This window comes from Ochotona princeps, chromosome 7, assembly GCF_030435755.1.
Source record: "Ochotona princeps isolate mOchPri1 chromosome 7, mOchPri1.hap1, whole genome shotgun sequence".
NCBI classification, from domain to species: Eukaryota; Metazoa; Chordata; class Mammalia; order Lagomorpha; family Ochotonidae; genus Ochotona; species Ochotona princeps.
In genome coordinates, this window is record NC_080838.1 from 13,501,316 (window position 1) to 13,522,472 (window position 21,157).

General features: G+C 42.9%; 1 protein-coding gene and 1 long non-coding RNA gene across 3 annotated transcripts in view; one reads left to right on the forward strand and one right to left on the reverse strand.

The window, feature by feature from the left end:
• The window catches only part of HHIP (hedgehog interacting protein), a 96,428-nt gene extending 85,102 nt beyond the window's left edge, over positions 1 to 11,326 (reverse strand). Inside the window, exons 1-2 of one of the 2 annotated variants that reach the window (XM_058666805.1) lie at positions 10,415 to 11,204; positions 4,597 to 4,789 (exon numbers count right to left, since the gene is read on the reverse strand). In XM_058666805.1, coding sequence (XP_058522788.1) covers positions 4,597 to 4,789; positions 10,415 to 10,693 — 472 coding nt within the window. In that variant the 5' untranslated portion in view covers positions 10,694 to 11,204. Of the gene's footprint in view, positions 1 to 4,596; positions 4,790 to 10,414 lie in introns of both variants that reach the window. The other variant, XM_004588138.4, reaches the window with a different exon arrangement.
• Positions 11,327 to 11,408: 82 nt separating this feature from the next.
• On the forward strand, positions 11,409 to 14,535 carry LOC131480749 (uncharacterized). The gene is made up of 3 exons (XR_009245779.1): positions 11,409 to 11,650; positions 11,797 to 12,675; positions 13,873 to 14,535. It is a non-coding gene; the product is annotated as an uncharacterized LOC131480749 (long non-coding RNA).
• Positions 14,536 to 21,157: the final 6,622 nt, after the last annotated feature.

A 21,157-nucleotide genomic window follows, 5' to 3' on the forward strand; every position in this document is an offset into this window, starting at 1 on the left:
ATAAATCTTAAAAAAAAAATCTGTGTGCTGTGGCATTACAGTCTGGAAACCAATACTATGGACAATACTGATGGCTTAATCTATTTTATAAGGACTTGAGAACAAAAAAGAGTAAATGAGAAACCATTTTCCAATGGAATAATCATGAGGGCATATTCATAAACTCATTTATAAACATCGAGAGGTTTCATGCTTTTTTGACCAATTGAACACAGAATGTTAATAATGATTAGTCCTACCATCATAAAATCTCAAAGGTAATAATCTAAGTGTGAAGAAGGGAACCAGCTCAGAAGATTTTCACATTCAAAAAGGAGCATTTTCTTATGCTCTTGATATTTGAATGGAGAGGTCTAATACCTTTTTATTGGTGTCTTCCTTAAATGACCCAATGTGCTGTGGACATGATGAATAAGGTCATCTTACTGTGACACCCCCAGGGATCTAGCTTTAGGATACTGGCTTAACAGTGACCTCCAGGGAACATACAGTACACTTCTTGGTACCCCTGTGTTTGGAAGAATGCACTGAGTAGACTTTTCCTAAAACAGCAGCTTTGGATTACCTGGCACATAATACCATGGTCAGCTCTACTCATGATGAAGACACATTGAGTATTCCAGCAGCTGCATTTTTTTTAAAAGATTCCTGATTAGTGATCAATGATCCTGGACTTATAACCATCTCCTGTCTTTTGAGTTCAGTCCTGTTATAACACAAAGCACCCCACAAAAAGCCTGTTGTAAAACAAGTACTGCCTGTGGAGAATTCTGAGTTCCCGCATTTCTTTCAGTATGTGTTGCAGCAAAGTTATTTTTCCTCTTCTATATGCTGCTAATTGTGATAACGAAAAAAAAAGAGAAAGGTCACTTGAGAGCATTTCCTAGCAGAGGTCAGTTGACTCTGTCGTGCCCATCCATTCCCTCTGGTGTGTTATCCTTGGGCTAATAAAATACATGTGTAAGAGAGCCCACAGGGTTAGGCCTTACACTGAATCAGAGAAAACCAGTGGAATCGAATCCATGACCTTGGCCTCATTAGCAACAGGATTAAACCAACTGAACTAATTGTATGCACACATTCCACACCACAATAACCTACCCCTGAGGAGATGATAGACTGAAAGTGATAAAATCATAATAATAAGAGTACAAGGAGTTATTCCAATATCCCATCCTGGACCCCGTGCCATTTCCTCTTCCTCACAGCTCACGCTCCACCAATCAGATGTAACCTGGCATTCCACTTGAGAATCCCACCCCAATCTTCCAGCCCTTTCCCCAACCTCGCCCACTCACCAATCATCCCTAGGCATTCACCTGCAGGCACCCATCCCCTGCGGCCTGCCCTCAATCCCTCCCAATCCCACCCCCTACACCTGGCAGGCCTGCCTGAATATAAAGGAACCTCAGAGGCGTCCAACTCCCCTTTTTTCCTCCCTGCTGATCTCCACCACTCCCACCTCATTCCTGCCCCGCTGGAATAAACCTCCTAAGATACCTCATTGCGTCTGGTATTTTTGGCTCATGGTAAAGAACCAGGTTGCGGGAATTAGCTGCGCGTAATATAATAACGTATGAACTAGAACTCTAAATTGTTTTAAATAACTAACAAAGAGGTGTTAGGAAGGAGGTCCATAGCTACCCCCTGCTATATTTTCTGCAGAATGTATGATGTCATTTCTAGTGAATAGGAAGGTACCTCATCCTGCTTATTTGAGCAGAAGACCTTTGGGGTTGAGCAGAGATCCTGTAATTTTTTTAATGCAGTCTGGGAATTTTTAGATTTAAAAATTGATCTTCCCAAGCAAAATCACACTGGGAAATCGTAAAATTACTACAGCTGTAGTGTATGTTCACTTTTTAATTTCTTACCTCATTTTCTGGAGAATAATCAGATCATGACTTTTTTTTTTTTATTAATCACATTGCATTATGTGACAGTTACATAGGCTCTGGGTTTCCCCCATTCCCTCCCCATATCCTTCCCCCATGGTGGATTCCTCTACCTTGTTGCAATATTACAGTTCAAATTCAATCAAGATTCTTTCCTTGCATACTTATGCCAAGTATAGAGTCCAGCATCTTATTGTCCAGATAATTTGAACAGTTTCTTGGTGAGACCATTTCTGGTCTGAAGGTAGAGCTGGTAGAATCAGATCATGACTTTTTAAATCAATATTTCTAGAAGGCACCTATCCTTCAGGTATGCTAGGGCACTACAAAAACCATATGGACCCAATCCCTATATATGAAATGTCTTCAAAAAAAGTTGGTGAAATTGCAAATTATGAAAAAAGTATAAGTATTGAAATAACTTATTTTTAAAATTCCACTGTCCATGAACTGCTTTTTAAAGAACTCTCATTTAGCAGCATTCCAAGTCTAAAATCTGAAATCTGAAGTGCTACAAAATCAAAAAGGTTTTGAGCATCATTTTTGGATTTCAGAGCCCTCTTTTGCATCTTCAAACAAGGGTTGTTCAAACTGTATCTGAAGTGACTGCTCTCTGAAAGCCAGGAAGGTGCAAGCAAGGGTTTTATCCCTTTTCATATTTGTTTCTTCATGTTCCTGGCAACAGGAAAAAGCATAAGCTGTCTCAGTATTGTTTTCTCTCTTACAATCCCTGTCAGCATTGGTCTTCTTTTAGCAGAATACATCCCTTAGGGAACCTTCCTCACAAATTTTCAATTTTTGGAAAGATGAAGCTATCGTGAACAGTCAAATCTGTTGACCAGTTTTTTATAAAAGAGAATAGCAGAGTAGCTGATTTTCCATAATCTGGAACTTCAGAGAAAAGTAAAACATATCATCACGCAAACCGCAGAAGGTGAAACTTACAAATTTGCTTTCCTAGCAATTTCTGAAAATGCAGTGTTGTACAAATGTAAAGACCAGGCTGTGCTGGGGGCAGGTGCTAATGCCAGGATTATCATGTTACCCATCACACTTCAAGACATGGCAGTCTGCCCGCCAAGGAGCAGTCTGGCTAACAGATCAATACACTTAAGTAACAGGCAAAGAACAGGCTGTTCCAGCTCACTTTGGGGACAAGTCTCCAGAATGATTATTAACATCTGACACATGCAGGGGCAGTGCCCTTCGCTTGTCCCTGAAGTCTTCCCAAGCCTCCAGAAAGCAGCCTTGCCACTCCATCCACCTCTGGAGTGTAGCTTTCATCTGGTTATCTTTCAGGGCAGCCTGGGTGGTCACCAAAAGCACTTGACATCTTGATGCACTTCAGCAGTTTTACATATATACAAACTTTGTGGAAAAATAAATTTGTCATTCATCACCACATATGTTGATCTGGGGAGTGAGGTGCTTGCAGTTCTGCCTCTGAGCTATTGGCTCTCTTTCAACGCATACTGCATCCTCTGGGGGTTTTGTTTCACAAGTTAAAATAACTTCAAACAGATAAAGGTCCCCAAAGATGAGTACCCAAATCTCGCATGTTGTATGTTATCTAAAGAGATAAAGGTAAATGGAAATGCTAAACTGTAAAGACAGAGTTGAAATCTGCAGCAAACCTTTATGCTATCTTATCTGTTATCTCCTCTTTGCAGGCCATCTGGGTAACCATGACCTACTCTGCTTTGGGAAATGTAATAAAGGGGAAGAAACAGCTGCGTTAACCAAAGTCTTAGACACATGAATGTAGTGTATAAAGACAATAATAATATTTTCACATTGAAGTTTTTTAGATACATTAACATGCTATACCAAATGGAACATGCAACTATAGCCAAAATGTTATCTTAGGTTATTATGATAATTCTAAATTTTTTTAAAGCAAGTTTTAAAAACCCTCAAGTGCATTCTATGGCTTTTAAAGTTTTCCCTGTTCTTAAATATCATTTAAGTTTGTAAACTGTAACTTCAGAAGATTTGTTTATATCTGACTGCCTAATGAAACAGAATTTGTCTCATTAAATTCTTTCCTTCCTCTTCGCTGAGTCTTTCAGCTAAAGCAATAACAATAAAATTTACAAACTTCATGATAAACTTTATCAATGTCTAGGAACTGGTACGAGTTAAGAGTTTGAAATACAAGTCTGACCGGTACATTGATGACACTGTGTGCATATGAACTTCCTGTATCTATCATTGTTCAAGTGTGACTGAAGGATTATTCAGCTTCTCCTGCAGCTCAGCTTTTCTCTTCCTCAGATTGGACTCCACTGTCCCGACTGACCTCATGAGGTTCTGGAGCAGCAAATTCATCATTTTATATTTTGCAATTATGTAGCAACAGGTTGCCTTGCTGTTGATGCTAATGAGGACAGAGGATTCCAGCAAGAAATTTGTACTGAGAATAGAAAACCTTTAAAAGATAGCCACTGTGTTATCAGCTTCACAAGAAACCAAGCACAGTTCCACAAAGCTAGCACACACTGCTGGTAGACTGAGATCACAATATTCCTTTCCACAGCAATAAAATGTGTGAATTTGGCAAGGTTACCAAGGAGGGAAAGTAGATACTTTGAAAGGTGAGAAAACAAAAACCCAAACAGAAACTTGTAATAAACAAGATTTAAGCATGCATGTCCCACAAAGGTACTTAGTAGTAGGTCATTGTGTTTCTGCACAGATTTACCTGGAAGATGGCCTCGGCAAGTGTAAAAGAACTCTTTGCAATAGTCTTTGCAGAGCAGGGGAAGGACAATGTCTCTTTCCAAGACTTCTCGCTCAGGTGAGTGGAAGAGGCTCTGAGCATGTGGAGAGCAAAGTGCACACTTGATCTCGTCCAGCAGCTTCCCACATTCTGTGTTGTTGGTCACAGAAAATATCTGAAAGCCATAAGTCAAAAACAAATGTCTTTTCAGTTATGTGATGCTGATTACTTTTGCACACAGGTAAGTTGAAAAGTTTAATTTAGCCAATAAGTTTTCTGAAAAATGTAATAGTGTCACAATACAAAATGCCTTTTATAAGGATATCAATACAGTCCCTGAGACTGGGCTGGGAGAACAAAAGGCAGGAACTCTTGAGGTGCTTCTTGCCTTTGCAAATCAGTCTGTTCCACCTAACAGGTGTGAAAAGGTAAAAAGACAATTATGCCTAGGCAATTCAATGCTTTATCACTTCCTTCTGTCCAAAGTGTAAATTGCGTGAACTTTACCTTTAAAACTTCCAATACCTTTCTTCAAATGCGTGTAAAGCAGACTTTTGAAAACTTAGAGCTTATTTGGACTTAGGAAGAAACATATCAATTTCATTCTTGAAATCCTTAGTATGACAGTCTCAACATTAACCTTAATACACCTTTTTGAAAAGTTTGATTACTTTTCAATCTATGAACTGTATGGGAAAAGTTTTCTAAACTACCTTTCATGTTCTATAAAAACATCCGAAACTGAATCAAACTGGTTTATAACCAGTCTTTAATACTGTTATATCATAGCCAGAAAAAACTTTCTAAACTAGCTCCTCAGGTATGTTACATGCAGGAATAAACACAAGAGTTTAATAAAAGTGCTTTTGTATAGTGGTTAATGAATTTTAGTTGGAAAGGCATACTTTTATCACTATTCTCATGATGGTATCTTTTATGTCAGTAAGACCAAATTGAGGAGCATTAATCCACCGGGGTTAATAGTTAGGAGATAAAATAGGTGTCTTGATCTCTCACATGACTGTAAAAAAGTGAATTCAGTACCTCCTTTAAGAAATGGAGACGATAACATCAGCACAGAATTTGAGACATGAAAATGAGTGCAATATCAAGCACAGATTTTTCATATCAAAAAATACCACTGTGGGATTGATTGCATTTTCTACTTTTCCCTGACTCATCTAACTAAACTTAATTATTTCTGGAAAATTATGAATAAAAATGGACATGTTAAAGTCTAGATTCACAAGTTGAGGTTCTGACTGAGTAAGCTGTGTGGATTCTGTTTTTAGAGCCATTATATTCTAAGTACCCCTCAAGGTTTGAATCTGAAAGAGGAAAGTAATTTGAAATTAGAACTAAATTCAACAGCACTGAAATGTTGGCATGACTGCTTAAGAGTCCAAAAGAAAATTATCCTAGTTTGGATAATGTACATATGTGTGTGTGACATATACGTATACACACATATGATGTATTGTAAGTGTGGAATTCAGAAAAGGTATTTTTCATCACAATTATTTACCCTTTTATTTTTATCAATTTATTCCAACAACAATTGCTTAGCTGGTTAGTTTTCTAAAAGAAAACACACATCGGACACTTAGAATTTGCATTCCAAGAAGGTTTTAAAAGCCTTTATTGTCCAGATCTGTTCAATATTAGTGGTGTTCTACTTGGTCCTGTTTGTTTATCATGGAGCAAGGCATTAAGAATAGGACAACTGCTGGACGCTGAAGCGATTGCTCCTGCTGGCTGAAAAACTGGAATGTCATTACGTCTGATTTTATGGAGAATAGGTCTGCTTCCTTTTCTTTCTTTTTTTTTTTCAATAGCTGAAACAAAATGATCCCCATGTACTTCTCCCAGCTGCCACCCAGCAAGGGCCTGATGTTTAGTGCCTCAAGAATTTTGTCTTTTACAATTTTTGGAATGTTTCCTGGCCACAAGGTCTCTCATCAAAAGTTTCAGAAATAGGATTCAATAAATTATCTGAAATCAAGTATAATATTATTCTTTGTGAAGCTTCAAGCTGTTCTGGCCCAGCAGGATGGCAACATTTCGCTCTGTGTGAGGTCTGCGGTGTAAATACCTATTTGAAGATAGATAGAGCCATCATTCTGGCTTTGCTCTCAGTCAACCCATAGTCTTGCTGAAGTCAATTAAACTGACTCAGCTCAAGCTGCAACCCTGCTTTAGACAGAAGAATAAGGGTGTGTACAGGGTAATTTCTTCTTTCTTGCTTATGTTTCTGTGTCTGTATGGGTTCTGAACTTTATAAAGTCTGACAATGCCATCAATCTTAACAAGACATTTAAGCTAATTTCCTGTTTCGATTTTTTTTAAAAAAAAGCCATATACAAACTCATCAAATTTTAGTGGTTTAAGCTAAATATACTTTAGGAATCATGTAAAACTTCGAGGCATTATTACAGCATGCCAAGTAATGATTGTGGCTGTCACTGACTAATTTATAACAGCTGGCAGGTCATCGTTTAATCTTTAGCCACATGAAAGTAAAACCCATAGACTAAAGGTAAGATAAATACTGGTTTACACAGAAAAGTGTGGCCTACAACTATAGCTTATCAACAAATAATAAAATGGGTGACAGAGACCTTCTGTATTTCTCTTTATTTATCAAGGAACTAAACAAAGGGTTAAAAAGGCACCCATATGTGTTTGATGAGGGGACAAAAGGAGAAAATATATGACAGCATATTAAGATGTCGCCTTAAGATCACTTGGTATAAACAAAGTAATTTCTAAAAAATCATATGCCTACAAGCTTGTTCAGCTGCTGGGTAGGACACAGGCATCCCTGGAGTATAGTGCTGGATTATGTCATTAAAGAGTTCAGTTTCAATTTTAGGCTAATATGTAAATAGATCATTGTACTAAGGCAGCTGTTAAAGGGACCCCAGGATGAGTTATTTGTTTAGTTGGATGTGTTCAACAATAGCCTTTGTCCCTGAAAGAGCCAGAGCAAACAAATGATTGTAAAAGGGCACACTTGAAAACAATTACTTTTCACCCATTCCTTGACAGCTTTGGCTGTGAAACCACCCAAGGTAGAGAGAGCTTCTATGCTTCTGTGGCTGCAAGTTAAGTTTTAGAAACTGGGGTATTTCAGTTGGCTGGGGATTCAATTTGGCTAATGAGAATTAGATCCTTTTAGCATGCTGTATTTAGGAGCTGCGAAAATATTGTTTGACACAATATAACTTCCTAAATTTGGGCAGTGTTTCTCTGAAATGGTACTCAGCAATTTCATTGCAGTAGTGCCATGGTACTTAACTAAAATATACCCCAAAATAAAACATGAAAGCATAATACCAAGCCGAAGGAATTGAACTCAATGCTAGTTGATTGAAGAAAATATGTTAACCTAGAAACTGTGCTAAATTGCATAGCTTATAACTTTGCACAATATTCCTACCTCATTTGTTGTTATCTGTCTAAGAATTTTTTTTCCTCTTAGGAAAAAGCTACTACTGCAGTTTCTGAAAAAGCTAAAGAAATTTTTTTTTTTGGTGGGGGGAGGAATTATTTTTTCTTTTAGAAAAAAAGCAGGACCATTTTAAATAGCCATCATTTCTCCTTTTGCACATTATGAAATAAGACTCTAACATTATATTTTAATCCAGGATAGCGTATCTTACAAACGATTAAAACCTGAACACTAACATAGGCCAAGAATGCCTATACACAACTATATCAAGTCTCTGTGTTGACCAGTTTGACATAAAGCACTTATGATGCAGCCGGCAGAGTCCAGTGTACCAAATTTAATTCAGACACTTTCCAAATGAGTAGGGATGTGTTGGTGACTGGAATCATGTAAAATGGACAGCAACATAGACAGCTGATGTGGCACATTGCTTTCTAAAGAGTGACTTCACTTAAAAAATTACATAACTTCTCTTAAGGGTTGTAAATCTTGGTTCCTTTCTCCTCACTCCAGTTAAGAATAAAGTTTTCATTCCATATGTTCCAGTAAGAGTTCAGTATGGCAGGGAGCTCTAGATAATACACACACACACACACACACACACACTCACAGTGCCCATTGCACACAGGCACTCTTCATGGCAAATATTTCCAAACTTATTTTGAATTTCCTGATTCTTTAGAAGAGGCTCCTGGATAAAACCCTAAAGACGACATGCATGTCGTTATTTTATAACTTAATTAGAACACAGGAGCTTCATGACATTGTTTTGAATAAAAGGCAGGAATATCTGTTCCCGCAATCTTAGAGGACTGCATCATATGGTAAGAATAAAGGGAGAGTTCCCCCTGAAAACCTGCAGCAAGACACTTCTCACTCATCTGGGAATAGAGGGAGTTGGACAAATGCTCCCTCAAAAGGCATGAACATTTGGACAGAGCTGGGGACTGAAAGAGAATGATGTTCTCTAGTTTCACCCATTAGTGAACCAACTAACAAATACAATGGTGTTGTTGTTATTCTTTTGCCATAAGCAACAGGACTCTGTGTGTGGGCAGCAGTTTAGTGGGGAGGAGGATAAGTCGACCCCTTTTTGTCCTATTGATTTTTTCCTATTTGCATGACTTGAGCAAATTAAATGATGCAATATGGCTTTTTGTTACAAAACAAAGTGAGAGATACCACCCAGACACATATGTTGATTCGTAGGAGCTGTTTACATGAGAATAGAGTGAAATCTACCGTGAACTGAGCATAAAAATTAGATTCAGCCTGGGTATTTTTTTTTTTTTTATTATGCCTGGGCCAGCAAGACTGAAGCACAAGTTTTCCAAGAGTGTCTCAGACCCTGACAACTGCACTGTTCTAACAGAGGAATTCTTAATTAAACCTAAAATGGGTAGAGGGAGGGGGAGCAAAGACACCTGATTGTTTATTTCACGTGCACTGCTTGTTAATGACGCGATCCAGCAGCCTTTCCTCGGAGTGTGGAGGCGAGCACACATCCCCGCACCCCACGGCCAGAAAGATGTTGCAAACTCAGTAACGAAGCATGCCTCTACCATCGCTATTTTCGTGTGTGGTCACGTTTATTATCACAAGCAAAATATAAATGGCATCGTTCTTTCGACGAGTTCCTAGAAAAGATCTTCCTGGATCACCAAGCAGTACCGAAAGTCCGAACCTATACTGTGACAAAAATGAAGGAGAATCAGTTTTCTCTAACGGGTACTTCTCCAGTAGGGTCTTTGGCCAGCTTTCCCGGTTGCGAACCCTGAGCACCAGCAGCTTCTTTTCGCGGATTTCACTACTGCAATGCAAGGCATCACCCTCTGACGGGGCTGGGGATCATAAACCAACCATATTTCAACATCCCTTACGACTCCTTCCTCTCCCTCAGCGAGCACGTGGAGAAAAACGGCACAAATTTTTCTACCCTAGAAAGATCAACCGGAAACCACTGCCACCTTCATTTACAGTTTCACCGCAGTCAGTGACAGACTCCATCCAAAGGCACTGTTGAACGCGACTCTTTTCAGGACACAGGACCAAACCCGCCAAGCGTGCACAGCATCCCCAGAGCCGACCCGGGGTGCGGTGGGGGCGGGGGCGGGCGCCCTTTCTACGCGCGCGCGAGCGTGTACACACACACACACACACACACACACACACACACACACACACACACACAACGGAATCACGTTAGCGTTTTGGCGAAGTTACCCAAAGAACTCCCCGAACAAGTTCCATCCTTTTTGGGGCTCCCAGCTTGCCCCGAGCCACCACCGAGGGGGAATCTCACTCAGCCAGGACGCCAAGTTCGCACCCAGGCGACCGGCCAGTGCTTACCTGGTTCTCTAGGCGGCCCAGCCCAGGACTGTCACTCCTCAGGCAGCAGGACAGCCGGGGGTAGAAGCCTCCGCACATCATCTCTGCCCCGTTTAGTAGCTCCAGCTGGGACATCATCCGCCTGTCCCTCCTTTTCAGGCGCTTCGGGGGGCTGCCATTCAGGCACCTTCTCCTCCTCACTCCACTCCCCTCGCTTCTTTCCCCAAACTTAGCATCGCCTTCAAAGAAGCCCAGAGCCACGGCCAGCAGCAGCAGCTTAAAGGAGAGCATCTTCAGCATCGCCTGGCGCGCGCGACAGGGACTGGGCTCGGACGGCTGGGCGCGGGATGAATGCCACTGCCCGGCAGGGACACTTGGGCGCAGCTCCGCGAGGAGGCTGCGGGGCGGCCGGACACGCGCGGGGCAGAGGGAGGTAGCGGGGGCGCAGATAGCTAGACCGATGCAACTTTGCAAGAAAACCACAGACGGCGTGAGGAGCCCCAGGAGCTAGGCAAAGTTGTGCGGATGACACCGCTAGCAGTGGTGCCACTGTCAGTTGGGCTAGGGGCTCTCTGCTGCGGCTGGGACGTGGGAGGAGGAGGAGGAGTTGGAAGAAGAGCAGACGGCCACAGAGGTTCACTGGTCCGTGTAACGGGAGTTGTTCAGGTGAGACGGTAGCAGGCGCACAGGCAGAGGCGGCAACGGCGGGGCAGGCGAAGGCAGGGCCGGCGCTGGGCTCTAGAGGATGCTGAGGTCTCCTCTGCCGGCGGCTGCAGCTTCTCACACAGCCTCTCATGTTTCGCTCCCTCTTTTCTTCTTCTTTTTAACTAGCGCGCGGGGAGGTGCTGCCACCGCGCGCCCCTTGACGTCACCGCTGCTCGCGCGCCCCCGCCCGGAGTGGGGAGAGGGGAGGGGGCGGCCCGCAGCCGAGCGGGTCCCGCGGGGGCCCGGCGGCCTCCCGGGCTGGCCTGGGAGGGGCGGCGGCGGAGGCGCAGGGGGTGGGCCGGTGGCGCCTGCAAGCCAGAGCCAGCCTCGGGGTGCGGAGCCCAGCGCGCCCGCCTGGCCGCGGCGCCCGGGTGGGGGCGTCCCCGGCACGGGGTCCCAGACCAGCTTGGGGCGAGGGTGCATGGTGGGGGAGGGCGGGGGAGATCCCGGGGCTGTCCGGAGGGGCGGCCGCCTGGGCAATCCCTCTCTCCGGCCCGCAGCACCTTTGCACTGCCGGTGTTGAGGGCGGCCCAGCCGAGGCTCCGAGAAAAAGTGAGTAAGAGGAGAGCGCGGGAGGCGGGAAGGGAGGGGCCCAGTCGCGGCCTCCTTCAGCCTGGCTCTGGGGCGGAGGATGCACTTGGTGGCTAGAGCGGTTGGCGAGCAGCTGCCCGCTCCTCCTTTTCGTTTCTCGCCCTCAGGGACGCCGCTGGACCCAGTGACTTTCAATGAGAATCTCAAGATCTTCCGTGGGGGAATTTAGTATAGACGCAGCGGAATGAGAGGGGACCATCCCAGGTGTTGCGAGTCTCCCAGTAGTATGTTGAGATGCTTGGGAAAGGGTTCCGAACAGGGGTACCCGCGCTCGCCGCAGTTCCTGCGGGCCACCGACCGGGCGAGACACGTTCGCGCGCGGCGTGGGACTGGTGGCCAAGACCGGGCTCAGCCTGAGGCAACCTCTCAGAGGTTTGTCCCGCGTTTCCAAAGGTTGGTCTAAGACTCCCTCCTTCCAGAGCCCCCACGTGTAGCTAAGCCGCGCACTGCAGGCGCCAATCCTGAGAAGCAGGTTCCTGGCCCTAGGTGGGCGGAGAGAAGCCCCCGGCCGCCACCCCCGCCCTCAGTTTAAATCACTCGCGCGCACTAAGCGGGAGATAGTCCCTGCAGTGTAAATAAAGAGGAGTTAGCACTGCGGGGAGAATTGGCTGCAGCTTTGCGGGCGTCCAGAAACACGGTGCCTGCATATCTCCAAGTACACAAATAATCCCCCAGCTAGGCAAAGTTTGCGTCAAGAAAGTGAGTCTGAAAACGTATCTACGTTATCCAGAGACGTGACTTGACGTTTGCTGGATCCTGGCGCGCCGGCATCAGTGAGAGCCTCTGTGGGCTAGCACACAAAATGTGCTGCAACCCCATTTGGGTGTTTAGCAGGGGAGCTGGTGTCCTGGTGGATGGCTTCTGATGCGGAGATAAGGCAGTTTTCCCATTTTGGCAATGGAGGAGTGTTCACCATATTTGGATTTGCTTCAGTTCTCCAACTCTCTGAATTCGCTCAGCTTCTGTGAAAGTTGGTGATGGCTGAGGTGGGTGCTGAGATCAAACTTATTGCACTTAAAGTGGTCAGGGCTGCTAGATTAAGGTTCTGTCGGGGTCCCTTATAATTCTAAGGGACTGGGTTTACTAGTTGAGCTAAGTTTTTCCCTATCTGAGGGGCCCATTAGAAGAATCTGTTTGAATGTTAGTCCTGCTAAAGGTAATTTTAAGAATGTCCTAATGGCATACATAACATTTCTTCCAGGAACTGTTGACATCTTTAGATGTGTGATTATAAATGCTACCTTGGCTCCCACAGTTTGTTCTATATGACTTTCTTCTTGAGGACTGATATAAACTAAGTCAGAACTGTGAGCACTTTAACACTAAACTCTGTTTAATCTTGAGATGAATCCCATTAAAGTTAAATCACTTGCATAATTTCGTCTAAATAGGTAGCTTGAAAACTAGGTCCAAGAGCCTCAGCTTGAGGGCTTTATATGCAAATGCCAGTTTTGTGTTCTTTTTCCAAAAGAAAAATCCTTCTATAGTCATATTTCAGTGGTTTGAGCTCCCACTCCAAGTGATAAATCCATGTGAGTAGTTTCAGTCCAGGCCTTCTTTATGGTTTGTGCTAAAAAGCTAAGAACACTTTAAGGTAAATTAATGTTGGTTTAAAAATTATTTATGTTATAATCTCTGACTCTAAGTTTCAAGATACAGAATGTTTATAAGATTTATGAAATTATGGGCCAGCGTGGTGGCTGCAGGGTTAAGACGCTCTTTTTGAAGCCAGCATCCCATAACCAAGTGCCTCTCGGAGTCTCCACTATTCCACTTCCAGTGTACATTCATTCTGAGGCATCTGGGAAGGGCTTGGACCCCTGCCTCAAACATGGCAGATGTGGATGGAGTTTCTGGCTCTTGGCTTCATCCTGGCCCAACCGTGGCTGTTGCAGTCATCTAGGGAATGAATGCTTGGAAGTAAAGTCCTCCCTATCCCATCACTCTGCCTTTCAAATAAATAAATACTTAAACAACAACAACAACAACAAAAACCCCATGAGATGTGTTGGTTGCTTTTTGGTACATGGGAGCCAGAGTTGATTCCATCTCCTGCGGATGAACATCAATACACCGGGCCATTTATGAGATATCTGGGGTTTTTCTTAATTGCTCTGATACAAAAATTTCATAGTTGATAAGCAATGCTAAAAATGTGGACTAACTTCTGATTTTTTTTCCAGAGGGGAAATTACAAACTTTACCTACAACCAGTTTGACAGCAGAATTTCTTGAGAATCAAGAATCAACACTGGGTTATTAACTAAAATTAAGCTTTGAAAGACTGCAGCAGGGGAACATAGCCATCTGCAAACTTGAACATGAAAAATGATCTTCCATCTGGGAGGTCTTCCTCTTCTGAAACCGTCAGGGGTGTGAGAATGAGCTCCTTCTCAAAGGAACTCACCCAGAGGAGCCAAATTGTTCTTTTCCAAAAGCAAAGAAGGGAGCTGCTTGCAGCATCCCTCATCAACCTCCTCCGGATGTCACTTGTGTGTAAGCTGTGCCCTCTTCCAGGGCATCTGGACTGGAAGCTGAAATCCTGCCTTGGTTCCACTCACCAACGAGCGCCTATGGGTGCTTGGCTGTTGTCTACCCCAAAATTGAGGCTCCTTTTTCTCTTTTGTATCAAGGCACTTTAAATGAACTGTTGCCAACAACGATTCACTCACTCCCATGCCCCAATTCCATTGGAGTTATATTTCTTACTTTGAATTGTAAAAGATCTAAATTGAAATTAATTTTATATGTAAAGCTAAAAATATTACCATGTATGTTTATGATGTTTTCTATGTATGTATATGTGTAAGTATTACTTAATTCCATTTCAACAAATATCTATTAAGTGTCAGCAATATGTGTATAACATGCCAGGGTTCTATACAGTTAATGAGCTAGTAAGGAAAACACATGATGAATTTAGGATTATAAATTTTGGTAGGAGCTTTGGAAGCAATATCCAGTTGGAGAACAACAAGATGCATCTGATTTCAGATTAAGTGACTGGACAAAACCTCACTGAACAAAGGATAGGCTGGATGGAACTTTGTGAAGTGACAACATTCTGTCATCTAGATTAGAGGCATCATCAGAGTAGGTAGGTAACTGCAAAAGGAAAGGCTTGAGACTGCACCCAGTTTTCAAAAAGATTTTAAGTGATTTATAAATATGTATTTATTTGAACGGTAGAGTTACAAAGACAGAAAGAAACTGACATCTGTTTGCTAGCTGACTCCCCAAATGGTTACAACGACCCAGCATTGGGTCTTGAACTCCATTTAGACTTCCCATTGGGTGTCAGGGATCCAACTACTGGGTGTCAGGGATCCAACTACTGGGGCCATCTTGTGTTTTCCCCAAGCATATTATCAGGTAGCTGGGTCAGAAACAGCAGCAAGGACTTGGGCCAGCACTTGGCTCATATGGGATGCCAGCATTGCAGGCAGTAGGTCAACCAGTTTCACCTTAATACTCATAACCACTCTCAGTCTCTTGGCCTATATATTCTAGATAACTTGTCCCATAATTTGTGATCTTTTGGTTTTAGAAGTACCCTTTCTTGTTTTCTCATCTTCACCCATCTTTGTGTGTGTCTTTAAATCTTAGCTCAACATTCAATTTCTTTTATGAATTTATGCTAGCTTGAACAACCTTTCAGTCATTGTTACCTTATTCAACAAGTCCTATGTAGTACTGTTTATTGATGAACTTATGTTCATTTTGGTGCTGTTGATAACCCTAAGACTTTTTGTACATAGGTGAGTTGAATATCCATGAGACTAAACTCCAGGAGGTCAGGAAAGACACTTTCTTCTCTGTTTACCAGTAAAGTCTGGATGAGTTACATGGTTTGGTGACTGACCTCAAGAAATGCTACTGACCTATCTTGTTTCACTTTTAGTTTTTAAAGATTCTAAATGGACAAGTTTTTATATTTTGAGAATTTTTAATGGTGAACAGAGAAAATACAATTGCAAATGCCTCATGGGTGGATCTGTGGCCTTCTGGCTAAGATGGACTTGTCCCACATTGGAGTATCTGGGGTGTTCTACTCCTGATTCCAGCTTGTGCAAATGGAAACCCTGAAAAGATGCCATGATGGCTTCAGTGACTAGATTCCTGGCACCTGTGGGCAATTGTCTGCTACCTGGTGGGCATGGCTCAGAGCTTTCTTCACCATCGCCTGAGGCTCAGCTCCCAGGCCTACATGCAGAGTGTGACCTCTGACATGACTAGAAGGTCAAGGGGAATACACATGGAACATGACCTGAAGGTCAAGAGAAATAGATGTGCCTTATAGCCAATGACAGTGTCTTTGGGGGGCAGTCTGCCGGAAGAAGCACTCCTGCCCTCCCCTTCCTGAACCTTTATAACCCTGGGATCTGTACTGAATAAACAGACATTCCTCACCAGCTTGTCTCTGGTGCTTATTGTGGTCAAACAGCACTGTTGCCTCAGCCTCAGGGCCGGCCTAAACCCCTAGAGCCATCCACCCAGGACACTGGCCCTGAATTCTTGCTCCAACGTGGGTCCCATTTGAGGCCATGGCAGGCACTGGAGGAGTGAATCAGCAGATAACAGCTTTCTGTGTGTCACTCTCCCTCCTTCTCTCACTCAAATAACTTGTTTTATAGAGATTGCCATTACCAAGGGAGCTCAGGAGGTAATGTTACTGAAAGCATGGTCCCACAGAGAAAGGGTGGTCAGCAAAGACAAAGAGTAAATACACATCTTTAAAAATCAAAGATGGATTGAAGTCAAACACAGATAGGACTGGTGGTAGGACCCTTCCCCAACATTCAGGTTTCAAAAGTGGGTTCCTGATTCACACTGTTATTGGAGAGATGGGAGGAAAGAGATCTTCTACACACTGGTTTACTGCACCTTTGCCTACAACCAGGAATTCAATTCAGGGTTTCCATGTGAATGGCAAGACCCAACTACCCGAGCCATCACCTACTGCATTCTGGGGTATGCTTTAGCAGGGAGCTGGATCCAGAAGTGGGAACAGCTGGGACTTGAATGGTGCCCATATGGGATGTCAGCATCTCAGGCAGCAGCTTAACATGCTCACCAACACTACCACCCCTCTCCCTACCAAGTGATATCAACCTCAGTACCAAATACTCCAATTATTTCCATTTTTATAGGTTTTAATAATAAACATTATATAAGTTAATTAGTGTGCAATAGGAAATTGAAAGACACAGGAGGCAAGGAACAAAGCCACCCACAGCCACAACCAGTTTAGTTGAACCTGTACTTCTGGGTTCTGTGTGTTGCATCCAACTTACATGACTGAGATTGTAGAGTGTATAGAATATCTATATCTCATGCTTTTCCATATTTCATTGATTTTAGCAACTCAATCCTGAAACTATATAGTACACTGACTAACTTAACTTTTTACAAAAGAATTTAGTAAAACAAAAATGGCAACAGGTCTCTAAAGGCAAGCTTGGTTTAGTTATGATTAATATACCACATTCCCTAACTATTGCTTGATTTAAAATGATACACAGCAATAGGACATCCTAAGTGTAGTGTTTCTAATGGAATGCATGACGAGACTGATACTGAAATGTTAGCAAGAAGGTATATTTCCATTGAATCATTTAACGCACCCCTGTAGCACAGACAGAAGAAATGTATGCACATCAATGGCTATCATGACAAGGTAAACGTAAACATGTCTGCCCCCATTTCTCCTTGCATTTCTTTTTGCCCCTCTACTGCCAACCCAATGACTAAGTTCTGGTATACATTGCTAAGAAGTGGCTTAATAATTTCAGGTCCAAGATGTATCTTTTCTATCAATTCTACAATAAAAGACAGCTATAAACTGACTAATTCACTAATTCTACTTTTTATCATACATTTTCATCTTAGGACATCCATATAGTTTAAATATTGTAAAGAATGAACCTTGTCCACAATAAATACCAAAGGATATCAACATTATTTGGCACCTCTACTTTTAACATAGTTTGTGTATTTTTAAACTCTAAAAGACTGGACAATTCAAATATGGACTTGTCCACTTTCCACATGGTAGTATTGAATAAACTGTATACATGAAGCTGGCTCCATCACAAAATGACTTCTCAATAGGAAGACACTTGGAGGCCCAGAGAATCCTTTAGGTCTTCCAAATCCTTCTCTCTACCACTAACATGTGGTTGTGGGTACATGTGTCACCAAGAATGTAATATTATAACTTTACTTCAAAAAGCTCTTTTCAGAAGACAGCCTTTTTGTTACCTATAACGCTAAGTATATAACAAGCACTAGTTTACTAAGTTTACTTAGGTCACAAAGTGGCAACCTCTTTGATAACTGGGGAGTTGGTATCATAGAATACATCTGTCCAGTATATATGCACTATATATATTACATAAATTAAAACGTATGTAATGGATACAGCAACGGGTTAACTGAAATTTTCCATTACACACTAACAAAACAGCTTTTGCAATTTTTTCCCTCCAACCTCACTCAAGCCAGTGAACAAGTACAGAGGGCATAGAGTATGCTAGTGCTCACATTTCAGACACTTTAAAGTTACAACTTATGTTATTTGTATACAGTTTAAGACTTCTGTATATACAGGGGACAAAATAAGCCATTACTGAACATGTCTTAAAAATGATCATTTTGATTTAGAACGCTCTCCTTCTCCATGAACCCCATGGGAAATTGTCACTCCTGGGTTGCTTCAGGAGTTGGTTTAACAATCCATTTTTAAAGTTAACTTGCAGAAGATTTTTTTTTTTTTACTGTTTAAAACAACAAGGATTTACATGTGTGACTTTTCTATCACTGTTGGCAACCTTTGTATCTAGAACACCTAGATGCAGCAAATGTTCTTTTTCAAAGGCAGAGAGAAGAACCATGTTATAGCTACAGGGCCAGGAAATCCTAATTGGGGGATTTCTAATAGCCTGCTTCTCCCTTGTCACACGACCGCTGGTATTCCCCGTACCAAGGCGCGCTGGCCGCTCACCTTCACCGCTTTACCGCTGACTTCAGCTCAGCTTTCCATCCTGTCATAAGATTGCCGTGAGCTGTGGTAAGGACAAGGGGAGACTGTCCCTCTGGGAGACAGCTTTCACCTCATGACCTGGAGCCGCTTGTCCCAAGCCCTAAAGAGGCAGCCAAACTCCCGCCGCGGGTGGTGCGCGGACTCTCCCAGAACCCTCCACAGCTCCGCAGCTGCCGCCATGTTTGCTCGCCACGCCCGCCCCAAGGTGGCGCCTCTGTAGCCATCAGTAGGGAGAGCCTTGCCTAGGCCGGAACCATCTCGTCACGAGGTAAGAAGAGGAAGATTCCAGTTCTGGGAGGTCTGGACCAGCACCAGCAGTAACGCTGAGGACTCGAGGGGTGCCGGCAGAGGCCCAGCCCCTGGACAGCCGGCCAGAAGGCTCGGAGCTCCCCGAGGCCGGGCTCCTGCCCTGCCTCAGCTGGAGAGCTCTGCCAGAACCCAGTGGCTTCGTCTTCATTTGTTACTTGCCAAGCTCATATTTTCAAATAGGGCCATATTCACAGACACTGGGAGTTGGGACATGTTCTTTCTTTTGTTTTGTTTTGTTTTTCGCGGCTGGGTGGGGGTCCAGGGGAACACACGCTATTTAATCCACAGCCGAAGATAAGGGGGGGTCATGGTTGGGTGCTGCCGGCAGGAGCCTGTGCTGAGAGGAAGTTACTTTTTCTCTTCCCTTTGTCCTCAAGCCTCCACCAGGACTCTGCTAAGATTTGAGGATATCCTCCAAAGTGCTGAAAACGTAGTCCCTAATGTCTAGGGGTTGTTGGGAAATGGTGTCTAGGGGGAGTGGTTTGGACTCCGGGGATAACTCCCAACTGCACGAGATGAAGACCTCTGTAACAGGAGCAGCTTCTTCATAGAATTATGCGTTTGGCTGCCTCCTGTCGCTCTCCTTCCCTTTCCACCTGCTGCCATGGACTACTGTAGCATCGAGGGCCTTGCCATCCCCTGGCGCCTCGGTCTGGGCCTTCTCAGTTTCCAGAATGGCGAGGAAATGTTTCTGTTCTTGATAAATGAGCAGGTTTGTGGGGATTCTGTTATGGGACCGATGTTGCCTCTGTTGGTTTCAAATGTCAGTTGGTTATTATTTGCAGGTTGCCTCTTGGAGAGTTGTGCTTCAAAAAATTTATATGCAATGGAATGAAAAGATATGTTTATTTGGGGGCAAAAGTTAAAATGCCTAAGTTTTTGCTTAAGTGTTTTCCATGAACTTTTTGAAGATCCCTTTTATACCTTCAGGTAGACAGTCCCACATTAACAAGAAAAATTATCTGTTGCTGCTGGTAAGGGGGTAATCTGTTGTTGCCTGCAATGTCAGCATTCTATTGGAATGCTGGTTGTAGCCCTGATTTAGTTTGCTGCTAATGTGCCTAGGAAAGCAGTGGAGATGGTCCAACTACTTGGGCCCCTGCCACTCACATGGATACACTCCAAACTTTGATGCAGCCCTCCTCTGGCTGTTGCAGCCATTTTGGTAATGAGTTAAAGGATGGACAGTCTTTCTCTATCACTCCCTCTGTCTGTCACTCTACCTTTGAAATAAACAAAAGAAATTTAATTTAAAAGCAATTTGGGGGTGTACTTTTGTGCCACAGAAGGTAAAGCTACCACCTTTGGTGTCCATATGGATGCCAGATTCCTGTTCTGACTGCTCTACTTCCCATGCAACTGCCTGGGAATGGCCTGCTGGGAGACTCAGATGAAGCACCTTAAGTCTGGTTTGCATGGTCCATCCCTGTCTGTTGTGGCAGTCTGGAAAGTGAACCAGCAGATGGAAGATCCCTCTCTCTATAAACAAATTTCAAATAAATAAATAAATTTATTACAAAAAATTCTTTGGAAAAGAGGACTGTGTAAACTGTGAGCTTTGGTGGTTCATACATCTTACAAAATCTCTTTTATCTGTTGGCATATAATTGTTCCTAATATTGTCCTCTTGTCTTCCATGTAGTGTCTGTTGTAATGTCATCACCTCACTCCTGGTAGTAACTGTGTTTTCTTTCTTACTCAGCTTCAGTCAGACTTGAGGTCTGTCAGTTTAATTGATTGTCTCAAAGGACCTGATTTAAAAAAAAAATTCTCAACTGTTTGTTCAATCTCTTGATTTCCTTTGTGATTTATATTGTTTCCTGTCTTCAGATTTCTATAGTCTTTGCTCTGAATTTGCTAATTTCCTAAGGTATAACCTGAGGTTATTGGATTTGGGACTTATTATTTTTTAAAACTTACATAGCTTTGGACACATCCTACATATTTTTAAATGGTATGCTTTTTTCCTCCCTTTTATTTCTTCTTTGACCTTTAGGTTTTGGAGAACTGTGTTGTTTAGTTTATGATATTTACTTATTTTAAAGGGAGAGAGAGAGACAAAGAGAGAGAGAAAGTGAGAGCTCCCATCTGCAGTTAGAGCAAAGTGTTAAACCCAA